Below are 12,218 nucleotides of genomic sequence, written 5' to 3' on the forward strand. Positions count from 1 at the left end.
CCCGGTCTGTGCTCAGGAGGCCGCGGGAGCCTCAGACCCAGAACAGATTCTTCCCAGGGGTCAGGGATGCAGAGACCCCCCCCCCCCCCAACCCTGACGGCTCAGCACTGCATCACACACCCCGTGATTCTGCGGCGGGATGGCAAGACGAACGGGGCCTCAGGCGCGGTTTTCCGGGGCAGGTGTGTAAACCGCAGGATGTACGTCATCCAGGCAGTTTCAGTGAAAGGGTCAGAGAACAGCACCTGCTGAGTGGCCGCTCCCCTCATGTGGAGACGGGCAGGCAGGGGGGCTCCTGCTGGGATTGTGCCCGGGCCCAGGTCCACGCGGCGCCCCAGGGCGTCAGCCGGCTGTCGCAAGGCCAGGTGCCCACGCCCGGCGGCCCGGCCTGAGTGCCCCCACCGAGCCTGTCCGCCCAGCCCGGCTCCCGCTACCCCTGCCCAGGCAGCCTCTCCTCGGCCCGAAAGGGCTGTCCGGACACAGGTTCCCCTCAAGCTCCGAGCACAGCGGGGGCACCGGGCAGCCCAGGCTCCTCAGCAGGGCGCACGCCCGCTGCTCCATCCTGTGGCCGCGGGAACTCGGGGCGCACGGCGGGGGCACCGGGCAGCCCAGGCTCCTCAGCAGGGCGCACGCCCGCTGCTCCGGCCTGTGGCCGCGGGAACTCGGGGCGCACGGCGGGGGCACCGGGCAGCCCAGGCTCCTCAGCAGGGCGCACGCCCGCTGCTCCGGCCTGTGGCCGCGGGAACTCGGGGTGCACGGCGGGGGCACCGGGCAGCCTAGGCTCCTCCGCAGGGCGCACGCCCGCCGCTCCGGCCTGTGGCCGCGGGAACTCGGGACGCGTCAGTAAACAAGCACTGCACTCGGTGCTACTTTGTGAAACAAGTTTAGCAAAAATATATTGAGAGTAAAAGCCAGAAACTGGTAAAGAAAAACCAATCAAAACTATCCACAAATGCTTCCGTGTGAGGGCCCCTCGGGGAGCTGCCCAGGCCTGGGGTGCAGGCCTGCTGTGAGGCCAGATCCACAGCCAGAGCCGCGCCAGGGCTCACACACTATACTATCGGCTTCTCACTAGGATGGAAAAGAAGCACTTTGAGGAAAAACTTCACATTAGTACAAAAAAAAAAAACCATACAGCTGTTTCATAAGCGCAATAGTCAAAACCACGTTCCCAAGGCATCCTGGGTCCCGGTGCTTGCCAGGCCCCACCCTGGGCTCCTCTCCTGAGTGACGCGGGCGGGCAACGTCATGAAGACTGGGGATGAGAGACCCTCAGGGAAACACTATACCCCTCGGGTGAGAGAAATGCATTTCATGTGCCAGTTAATCTTCAGTCCTAAGTTCGGCCTAGAAGGACAGCGGGGCAGGGACGGCTGAGGTTCGAGTGTAGCTGTGATGCTGTGTAGTGAGGCTGTCTGTCCTGGGACGTCGGCGCCTCGCGGGGCGCCCACGTGGCTCGGACGGTCAGTGCGGGCGCAGCGGGCGCTGCTGAGATGGCTCAGTGGCAGGACGCTCCTCCGCGGGGAGGCCTGTGCGTCTGTGCCGGGGGCCAGGGGCGGGGTCCTCTGACACTGCCAGGCCCGGCCCCCCGCCCGCCCGCGGCCACCCCTGGTCGGACCCAGCCCCAGCCAGGCGCTATTTGCCTTCCATGACCCTGCGCCAACACCGCCGCCGCCGCCGCCGCCCCTTGGCCTTGCTGGGCCCCGGGCAGGGCTGCTCGGTCTTGGCGCTCCGGGCCGGCTCCGCCCGGAAGTCGTGCTCGCTGCAGTACAACCGCCCGTCCTGGGTGGAGCTGAAGGCCGCTGTGTCCTGGTGGTCCTTGCAGAAGGAGTTGGGGCAGAAGTGGCAGAAGGCAGTGGAGGGCTTGCCACACACGTCGCAGTGGTGCCAAGGGCACTCCCACTTCCCTGCAAGGACAGCGAGTGTCACGGGGACTCAGGGTGGGGACTCACTTCAGCTCTCACTCCAGTGAGACGGGCCCTGCTTTGCACACGACTCGCAAAACATAAAAAAAGCTAAAGCTGGGGCTCAGAGACCTGGCGGGCAAGTGGGCCTGTGTCCATGGCCAGGCCACTGGCCGGCACGGCTGCTCCCAGGACCGAGAGTGGCTGGATCGAGCTTCCGGGGGCCCCACCTCGGATGTGCCCATGAAGGTGCTCTGTTTACCACCTGCCTGCCGGCCTGTCCTCCGCCCCCAGCTTCCTGTCCAGGCTCGTGTGTCCGCCTCCCTCCGGTCTGGGGCCAGGGCCTTGGGGCTCCCTCCTGACAGCAGCTGGCAGTGTCCCTCTCGAGAGCCCAGCGTCCTCCCCGCAGAGACTGGGGCACCACCCCCGACCCACCGAAGGGCCGCTTGCCCAAGCCCAGGCAGGGCAGGTGGTAGGCCTTGGTGCAGGACTTGCGGTCGCACAGCACCAGCTGGCCGCCGTCACCGCAGCGGAAGCACTCGTCCTCGGACGGCTTCTTCCCCTCGCCTCTCGTGCGGCGCCTCCTGGCCTTCTTCTTGGTCTTCTTGCCCTTCTCCTCCGAGGACGAGGCTGCTGACGTCTGCAACGGGGAAGCAGCACAGTCACCGCGGGCGCTGGGAGCCCAGGTGGGGCTGCAGGGGCCACCAAGGCCGCGGGCGTGCTGGTCCGTCCGCCTGGGGACCACGTGGCGCGTCCAGGCCCCGAAGGACCTCCTTCAGGATGCGAGAACACAGCCGAGCTGGGCAAGGCAGAGCAGGCAGGCACGCTGCAGCTCCAGGCCCGACGCCTGCGGCGACCCATGTCCTCGGGAGGACGCCGCTGTCCCCGCCCCCACCCCTGCTGGCACCGCAGGGAGCAGGGCTGTTGCCGGCATCACGCAGCTGGGACGCAGGCCTGGGGAGGTGGATCTGCAGACATGGGACACTGCAGACACAGGCGCGGGCAGCAGGCCCGGGCACAGACCCACCCTGACGGCCCTCGGCCTCGGCTCGTGGCCCCAGACCATGAGCCCCGTGAAGCCGCGGCGGCCTCACTGCGCCCGCGGCCCGCGCCCGCCGCCACTCGCCCGCGGCGGCCTCACCGCGCCCGCGGCCTGCGCCCGCCACTCGCCCGCGGCGGCCTCACCGCGCCCGCGCCCGCCCCCGCCACTCGCCTTCGGCGGCCTCACCGCGCCCCGCCCGCCCCCGCCACTCGCCTTCGGCCTGTCGCCCAGGAAGCCGCTGCAGTTGGAGGCTCCGCAGCGGCACACCGTCTTCTCGTTGCCCAGACAGTCGAGGTTGTAGTTGAAGGTCAGCTCTGTCCCTGCGAGGGGACACGGCACTGGGGGCGCGGCCTCCCGTCCTCCCCGCCGAGAGCCTCGTGGCCGCGCAGGCAGCCCCGGAGCCTCCCAGCCCCCTCCGTGAAGGGGACGCTCCCAGCAAGACACACCTGCCCTACCACCCGCCCTCCTGGCCCACCACGCGGCCTGGGACGGGTCCTCAGAGTGCTGCCCCGCGTGCAGCCCGAGGCAGCGTACCTGCGGGGATGTCACACACGGCGAACAGGCCCACGCGCGTGTCCCCGTTCACCGTCCACTTGAGGGTCTCGCAGTTGGGCTGGCAGCTGTGGTTCATGAACCGGGAGTAGTTCCCCTTGGGGCCGGCGTCGATGATGCGGTCCTGCAAGGCACAACTCGGGCGTCACGGGCCCCGCGGTGCGGCCAGCGCCCCCCCGAGGCTCTGCCCCGCGGAGAGCCGTGTCGAACTGGAAACCGTGGGCTCCCGTGGCTGCTCGGATGGGAGACCCCCAAACCAGTCCTGTTTCTCTGGCTCACGGAGGGCAGGTCAGCACCACAAGGAGAGACCGAGCGCTGGTGAGCGGGCGGCAGGGAGGGAGAGGTCAGGCGTCACCCCACCACCTAGAGGCATGCGCCGATGGGGGCGAGACAGACCCGCTGAAGACACGGACAAGCCTGCAGGTCCAGCCAGACCAGCAGCGGGGCAGACGAGTCAGGAGGACACGGGACTGCACTCGGGGGGAGGCCGGCCGTCCCACCACTGCTCCGAGAACCGCCCTTCTCTTCTCCGCTGTCCTGGGGAAGGGCCCTCACTGCCCGACGTGTGGGGTCTCAGTTCCGAGGCCAGGGATGGATCCCAGGCCCACGGCAGCGCCAGCGCCAGCCCCAGGCGCAGGGCCCCCAGGAAGCCCTCTCGCTCGCTTCCCAAGTCTTCACAACGTTGGGCATCTTACAGTTTTGTTTTGCTTTTTTAAAATTGTATAAAGGTGTAGGTTTTTATTTACCCCGTTCAAAAACTTGGTCAGCTTCATCCATGAAACGATCCGTGCCGCACGGATCCCAGACACCTCTGTCCGCACGGCCTCTCCGTGAAACGATCCGTGCCGCACGGATCCCAGAGACCTCTGTCCGCACGGCCTCTCCCCCAGGCCTCCTGCCTCTCCTGTCGCGCCTACTGAACATCCCTCTCCCGCCTCCCCACCTCTCCCGCCCGGTCTTGGCACGTCTGCTGCATCTGGGCAGTTTCTTGGGAGCTTCTTCAGCGGCAGAAACTTCCTCTGTCACCATCTAATTTTTCTTAACCCATCCAATGGGTTGACTTCAGTGAATTTATGGTAACTCCCAGTTTTGACCGTTTTATCAAATCTGCCTGATTTATTCCTCCGTATCTTGTTTTTCTGTCTCTAAATCTCACTTCATGGTTTTAACTGTTTTGTAACGTATCTAATACTTCTTTTCAGATCTGGGCTTCTTATCTCAGATTCTCACCACAGTGAAGCGTGTGTGAGGGTCTTCTCACAGAGACCTTGCTCTACTGCAAGGGAGGCACACTTAGGGAGGCAGGGCTTTTTCTTTGATTCTTGCAGGAAAAAGATGGAGGAGGAACCATTTCATGGGCTTTCTCTTTGCTTCGGCCAGGGCCCTCGGTGAATTATCATTTCAGGGACTGATTTGTGTGTTAAGTGATCAAACTGGCATTTCTCACAAGACAAGTAGTTCAAGTTTAGACTCTGAAACACAGGAAGGCACAGGCCTCGGGTTTTCATTTCTTATAAAATAACCTCCTTCACGACCACACCCCCAAGGAAGTGCGGGATGGCAGGGGGTGCAGACATTGGCCATCTCCTGGGGTGGCTGTGTCCCCTAGAGCCCCTGGAGAGGGCTGGTCAGCAGGGCGCTGTGTCCTGACGACCCTGCTCTCCTCCACCTCACCTATGACAGTCCAGCTCAGCACCGCTGAGAACACTGGTCCCCGCAGAGGACACACGTGCCAAACTGCTGACGGACGTGGGCTTCAGACAAGGAACAGATACCTCAGGAGTCTCCCCGTGTCCCTGAGGGCGGCCTCCCGAGCCCCCTTCTCTGACCCTGGGAGGACTGAGCGCATCAGGGATGCACGGGGCTCCCAGAAGCCCTTCACGGGCTGCACGGCGCTGGTCCCAGCCCCCAGGCAGTGGCCGCAGGCGTGTGAGACACAGCCGCGCTCACGGCACAGCAGCATCACGTGGCGTGCGGCCCGATGCCAGACGGCGCGCTCCTGTGCGGGGACGGCCTGGGCCGCGCGCGTTACCTTGTCTATGGTGAGCATGTAGAAGTGGGTGATGTCGTTCTCGTGCGCACGCTTGATCCTCGCCATGCACTCCTCCTCGTCAATCAGCTCGCCCACATACTCGTTCACAAACTCGCCCTGGAGGCCAGAGGGCGCGGTGGGGTGAGCAGCAGACCCTGCCGGGCACAGCCCGGAGCCCCACGTCCCCGCCCATCAGTCAGTCAGGTGACCACATACGCTCTGAAGGCTGTGGGTGAGGAGCTTCCCTCAGCACCCCGGAAGGAGCGACACGCCAGCCCCTGCCCCCCAGCGCCCATGGCCGGCACTGCAACACTCGCCCTCCCCAGCAGAGAGCAGGGTGGAGACCACCAAGCTCTCCCGCGAGAGCCCCTAAACCGGCCGTCAGGGCAAGACGAACGGGGCCGGGGCACGCGTCCTTCAAGCGCCTCTCAACTCCTCTGTCCTTCTCGACACTGCTGGGGTCAGCCGCGACAGGCAGCCTGAACGCGGATGCCGTGTGGTCCGTGTCTCCCCGGTAGCCTGGCCCCGCCTGCCCGGTCCTGGGACGGCCTCGTGAGAGCGACTCCACAGCACTGCTCAACGACACTCCGGCCACCCATCTCAGTAAACCTTTCACTTCCCAACGGCTGCCGTCAGAATTCTGACAGAAGGCCCGACTCGTGGAATTTCAGAGTTTTACTTCGGTAGACATCTTCCATTCAATGTTTTATAATATTCAATCGTAACAATTCATAACCCTTTTTTGAAATCCTGTTCTCAATGAGTGCAAAAGCAACATGAGCTAGGGAGTCTAGGAGGAGGAAGAGGCGAGTGAGCCCTCGATTTACACACACACGCTGTACACATTCACACATCAACGTTCATGCATGTGCTCACGCACACGTGCACGCACACACATTCACACACATGTACACGCACGCACACGTGCACACACATTTAACACTGCACGCACGCACCTTCCTGATGTCCCGCTTGGCCACCAGGCCCCAGCCCTTGCCGTCCGTCCTGACGATCTTGGTCTCGGGGTACTGGCGCTTGGTGAAGCACTGGTTCTGGCAGGACTCCCCCGCGGGGCAGACCTGCGGGTGGCACTCGAACATGAGCATGCGGTTCAGACACTGCGAGTCCGAGCCGCACGGGTTCTCGTCGGTGGGCTTGCAGTTGCACTTGGGGATCTCAGAGATGTCCGCCGTGTGGACCTGCACCTTCCCGTAGGGCTTGTTCACCTGCGGGCGAGAGCCGAGCTCAGCCTCCTGTGAGCCCTCCTCTGGGCTGCCCCATAGCAGCAGTGTGCTCGCGAGAACCCCCAGGCGGGGCGCGCAGCCGCCGGGCCCTCTCCTCACAGGGGCAGGGCAGCCCCGGCCTCCTGAGCTCAGGGCAAACGCACAGGAAAGCGGCAGGGGAGCAGCGGCTGGGCGCAGGAAGAGCAGCCGGGAGGCTGTGGTGAGAGGCACCTGCTCACCGGTGCCCGGGTGGGGCGGAGGGGCTGGAACAGCCTCGGGAACCCCAGCACCACGTCACATCCCCTGTAGTTCCGTTCCAGGGGACTCATCCCAAAGCGAAGGCTAAATGCACGTTAGTCACAGACGCTGACCACGGCCCAGGTATGGGGAGCCAAGACGGAGCCCCTGACCTGCCTCGAGGCACAGCACGGGCGCCCACCCTGGCGGCACGGACCCACCCGGGGCCCCGGCTGGCAGCACGTGGGAACATGGCCCCTGCCCCGCCGCCTCGCTCCCCGCACCATCTGAAGAAGGTCCTCCTGGGTCGGGGGGCCTGGGCTGACCACCTCTCATCTGGGCTTATGTCTAGCGCTCGGCGGCAGCGAGTGGGGTTCAGGAGGATGGCCTGTCGTTCGCGCCCTGCTCTGGGCAGCCGGGCCAGCGCTGCAGTTCCACGGCTGACCACTGGGCTGAGCGCAGGCCTCCTGTGGGAAAGCCCTGCCCGCACCCTGGCCTTGAGCCAGAGGACACATGGCCAGTGGCAGCACCCACTCCCGCCTAGCACACCCGGCGCAGCTGTCCAGGAGGGACGCCTGCCGGGAGCAGCCCAGCCCCGCCGGAGCGGTCACCTTGATGTGCTTGTAGGGCGGGGGCCTGCGCTCGCTCTCCTGCGTCTCTCGGGCTTCCCTCTGAAGTTTGATTTCACGGAAACGCGCTTCAGCTTCTTGCAGTGCTAAAAGTCAACGAAGTGCCAGTAAAAGATTTTAGCAAATAGATACGTCCACCCATTACGGTCTGTACGTTAATGACTTTGTCTAGACTTTCATCTCACTGCCAAGTGTTGTCTCTGGTCTCCTTAAACCAGGAGGAGGCCACACGGCACCCACACAGACAGGGGCGCAGGACTGCCAGCCAGCAGCCAGCTTAAGAACCAGGGGGGCTCTGCAGGGCCTCCGGGCAAGGGGCGCTGACCCTGCCCTTGCCCAGCCGCCCGCCCGGACCACCTCTCCTCGAGAAACCTGGGTGGGCCGTGTGCAGGAGCAGGGGCGGGTGCGCGGGGGGGGCAGGCTGCCTCCCCAGGGGGCGAGTGCCCAGGCCCCCTCACGTGCTGCCCTTCCTGACCCCTGCGTCCCCCAAACGAGGCCAGCCCTCTGTGCCCTCTGCCCCCACCCGGCTGTGGGGAGGAGCCCCCGTGACTGCTGACGGGGCAGCCCCGACAGCTGGTGCAGCAGCCACAGACTGCAGTGCACTCCCCGCACAGGAAGGGCGGGGAGAAACCCCTGCAGGCCAGTACTGAAGAGAGCTCTAATGCATGCTGGTGGCGGTCACCACAATGTTAGGAGACTTATTAGATGTCACGTCTTATCCTCTGCTTCAACAAACCTAGCCACAAGCATGGAAGCTACAGCTAGAAGAGAATGCTGCATCCAGCGTTTCCCACAGAAACCAAACACTGGAAACGAACTCAGCATTAGCAGAGGCCCCCAAGCACCGTGCCCGACCCCGCGGAGCCCCGTACCGTTTTTGAAGACTCTTCCGATCCCTCTGACCCCCTGGTAGCGGCTGCCCCGGTCCCCCTCCATGTACGGGAACACTCGCGCCTGATGCGTCCAGTAATAATCTTTAGACCCAAAGAAAAACACAGGGAATTCTCCAACCTCGTGCTTCATTTTCTGAATATTTGGGGGGACATTTTTGGGATGGCAAACTTCTGCCGGCCACCATCTATTATAAATATTAAAAACAGGGTTCACAGACTCTTCAGAGAGAGTGACAGAATTTCACTGCGTTCAGCTCTGTAAAGGAAAAGAAGACAGTGACCGCGGCGGCGGGCGGGCGCTTCCTCCCCCACCTGTAGTTCCCGAGCTTCACCCAGATGATGTCCTGGAAGTGCAGCTTCTTCCCAGCCCTGCAGTCGTTGCAGAACCAGCTGCCGTCCGGCATCTCGATGCTCAGGCAGTCGGGGTGGAAGGCCGCCGGGCAGGACTCGCAGCACAGCAGGCTCCCCCCTGCAACAAGGGTGCCCTTAGCCCCCCCGCCGCAGCCCCCCACCCCAATTCCCGGGATCTGCGTCACACAGGAGCACGCTTTCTTTTTAGCACGAAAGCCATCCCCCGAGTCTGTGGCACAACCGTGGTTAACTCAGAGACCACGAATGCGACTACGTGGGCAAACACGGACCGAAAGCGGGTGGACAGAGCTGGAGAAGGGCCACGGCTGGCTGGCCCTCGGCGCGCGGCCCCGGGACCGCCCGGGCCAGCCACGAGCGAGCGCGGGGCTGGGAGGCTCACCTTTGGAGCACACGAAGCACCAGCTCACGTTGACGTGCGCGTGGTGCCTCTTGCCCTTCCGGGCGGTGAAGTGGTTCGTGCAGATGATGCTGTTGGATGCGATCACCGAGCAGCCCGCGGCCAGACACGCATCCCCTCCATGGTAGGCGACGGGGCACCGGACACACCGCAGCATCTTACCTGGAGTGGACATGCCCACACCCCACACCTCAGCGGGGCAGCCGGGGGGGCCGGGCCTCCGCAGGCTCACAGCGCTGCTGCAGAAATACCCCGGGGGCAGCAGAAGAAAACAGGGACTCGGGTGGGAGGGTAAGAATACCGTTAGGCGTTGTGAAGACACATTTCCTTAAGGCAATGGTGATTCAACAAGGTATCAGAAACCATCAAGCATTTAATGCTGTTTTCTAAAAGGAGGTCAACCAGGGTTTCTCAGCCTGGGCACTGCGGCCCAATAGGGGCCCATGGGGGCTGCCCTGTGCACGCCAGCAGGGACCCCCAACACCTCTAGACACGGCCTTATGCCCCCTGGAGTGCAGGCCCCTGGTTGAGGACCACTGGTGTCAGGAAGCAGACACCAGCTGCCCTTGAGTCCCACAGACTCCACACTGTACGATACAGATGGGACTGGACTTGAAAATATGGTTCTCACACATGAAGGACCATCAAAGCCTGAACAAATAGAATCTGTCAAAAGGGCTCAGGCCCTCCTTCCTCAAGTCAGCAATCATTAGGATGACATTTAAGGCAGGAAGAAGGAAAATCAGGAGGAAAAACCCTAACCCCCACCGCGTCCAGTCAGTGACAGAAGATATCTAAACCTACGTGGGGCAAAGCTCTCCGGGACAAGCCTGCCACCCCGTGCCCCCTCGATGGCTCGGATCTGGTCACACCCGCATGGAGCTTCTCTGTACCTTTCGATGGCCTTGGGTTCGAGGGGTTGGAGGCGTGGCAACTCAGGCAGCTGTGAAGCGGGCATCGGAAGCCCCGGCTCTCGAACACCGTCAGGGGGAACCTGCGCACGCAGGCCTCGTGGTAGAACTTCCCACACTGCGACACCACGCAGCGCTTGACGTCACTCTTGCTCTCCTTACACACGAAGCAGGAGTGGATCCCTGGCGGCCGGGGGGAGAAGGGGCGCGGAGCAGGGCTGAGCCGCCGCGCCTCGGGCGGGGCACCGGCTCCTCCTCCAGCCCGCCGGCCCTCGAGGGGCCCTGCCCGCGGGGGTCTGACCAGGCTGCCCGGGAGGGGCTGCGCCCTCCAACAGGCGAGCAGCTGCAGGGAGGGGCTCCTCCAATTAACACCCCCTCTCCTTCCGTGGGGACGGCGCCCCACAGCCGGCGCCGCGATCTCCTCCTCCAACTGGACCCGTTCCGACGAGTCCGGACGCCCTCGGCCCGGATAGGGAAGAGGAGGTGGGCGGTGACCGCAGCCGCATGGGCCGTCCACGCCCCTCCCCAGACCGTGCAGCGAACCGGGAGGCAGAGACTGTGCGGTGCGGAGAAAGGGGCGGGGAAAGGGGCGGGGCGGGACGTACCTGAGGTGCACTCTCCGCACAGGAGCCGCCCCTCCGGCCTGCGGGAGAGGCCTAGGCAGGCCAGGTGGAAGGCGCCGCAGCAGGGGCCCTCGCACAGCACCAGGCTGCCCGGCTCCTCGCACAGCTGTGGGGAGAGGGCCAGAGGCTCAGGGGGTCCCCGCGCCCACCGGCCTGGTGGAGGGAGGCCGCCCCGGCCCGGCCCGCCCCTCACCTGGCACACGTGCTCCTTCCTGGCGGTGGCTCCGCGTTCCGACCTCTTAGAGGAGACGGACGCCTCGGTCTGGGTTTCGTCAGCGCTCTCGTCCGGGGACTCCGGGGGCTCGTCTCCGGGGCCGTCCGAGACCTGGGAGGAAGGAGGCGGACGACAGTTCACAGTGGCCGCCAGCAGCCCCGCCGGCTCCCCCTCGGCGTGGGCCCGCTGCGCGCGTGCACACACGGGGAGCGGCTCCCCGCCTGGTGTGCAGGTCACGGTGCGCGTGGGCACACGCGCCACCTCTCGCCATGTTCCTTAAAAATGAAGCAACTTTTGTGAAAACCCAGTTTGCTCTTGCAGGTGAGTTAGGACAGGCATGGGGCCGACGAGCTTGACTTTTCTTACCCGATCAATAAAGGGTCAATGATCTTAGGCTAAGAGAGACGTGTCCACACCCAACGCGGTGTGTCAGATGCGGGCCTCTGGTCGGATGGGCAGCGGCTCCGCACGCGTGGCTACAACGCGTGCTCCGCCAAGGGCAGGGGCCGTCGTCCGGACATGCGGCCCAGTAACTGCCCAAGAGCCCCGCCCACCCAGTCCCACAGCCTCCTCCCTGCGGAGGGGCGGGGGGGGGGGGGGGGGGGGGGAAGGGCAGTGTCTGGGAGAGGCGGGCAAAGGCCCCTTCCTGCTGCTGGACACAGCCTTTCCCTCACAAGACCAGCAACAGTAAATCTTTATGGATAGAAACCAATAAATGTTTAATCAGAAACCTTAAATTCAAATTTTTTAAAGCCTAAAAAATACATTTAGTATTTACCGGATGTTAGGCAAATAAACACTGAAAACTGAATTTTCAGCACAGCAGAAGTAATAAGCTAATTTCCTGGACACCTCAATAACCACACCAACAAGTAATTATGACCCAGGCTTGCTGTTTACCAAGAACACAGAACTAGAAACTCAATTGGGCCACGTTTCTTTTTAAAAAAAAAACCAACAAAATAAACCCCGCAGCCAGTTCATCCAATTCTGGTTATCAGTGGCACTCCCCCAGGTTTACCTCCCTGAAATGACAGGGAGAAGTGGAAGGAAAAACCCCTGACGAACAAGGGGCTTCTGCTGACTTGAAATCCGGAGTTAAGGCGTGCCCTCTCTGGGGTGTGCAGGCTGCCTGGCGTCTGCGGGCGGCTGACGGACGTGGGCCCCCGTGCCAGCCTGGCCACGCGCC

At 63.7% G+C, this 12,218-nt stretch overlaps 1 protein-coding gene and 1 non-coding gene across 6 annotated transcripts in view; both read right to left on the minus strand.

Annotated features, from left to right (window-relative positions):
* Nucleotides 1-867: 867 nt before the first annotated feature.
* Nucleotides 868-12,218, minus strand: part of NSD2 (nuclear receptor binding SET domain protein 2) — a 76,960-nt gene continuing 65,609 nt past the window's right edge. For all 5 annotated transcript variants that reach the window (XM_055589274.1, XM_055589277.1, XM_055589273.1 and 2 more), the window contains 13 exons: nt 11,009-11,140; nt 10,798-10,921; nt 10,175-10,375; nt 9,264-9,443; nt 8,825-8,981; nt 8,492-8,697; nt 7,602-7,705; nt 6,487-6,756; nt 5,531-5,647; nt 3,481-3,622; nt 3,160-3,266; nt 2,340-2,544; nt 868-1,907 (listed from right to left, as the gene is read on the minus strand). In XM_055589274.1, coding sequence (XP_055445249.1) covers nt 1,636-1,907; nt 2,340-2,544; nt 3,160-3,266; nt 3,481-3,622; nt 5,531-5,647; nt 6,487-6,756; nt 7,602-7,705; nt 8,492-8,697; nt 8,825-8,981; nt 9,264-9,443; nt 10,175-10,375; nt 10,798-10,921; nt 11,009-11,140 — 2,217 coding nt within the window. In that variant the 3' untranslated portion in view covers nt 868-1,635. The remainder of the gene's footprint in view (nt 1,908-2,339; nt 2,545-3,159; nt 3,267-3,480; nt 3,623-5,530; nt 5,648-6,486; nt 6,757-7,601; nt 7,706-8,491; nt 8,698-8,824; nt 8,982-9,263; nt 9,444-10,174; nt 10,376-10,797; nt 10,922-11,008; nt 11,141-12,218) is intronic.
* LOC129658216 (small Cajal body-specific RNA 23) lies at nt 3,701-3,824 on the minus strand. Its single transcript, XR_008717316.1, has one exon. It is a non-coding gene; the product is annotated as a small Cajal body-specific RNA 23 (non-coding RNA).

The sequence above is a fragment of the Bubalus kerabau genome, chromosome 7, assembly GCF_029407905.1.
Source record: "Bubalus kerabau isolate K-KA32 ecotype Philippines breed swamp buffalo chromosome 7, PCC_UOA_SB_1v2, whole genome shotgun sequence".
NCBI lineage: Eukaryota > Metazoa > Chordata > Mammalia > Artiodactyla > Bovidae > Bubalus > Bubalus kerabau.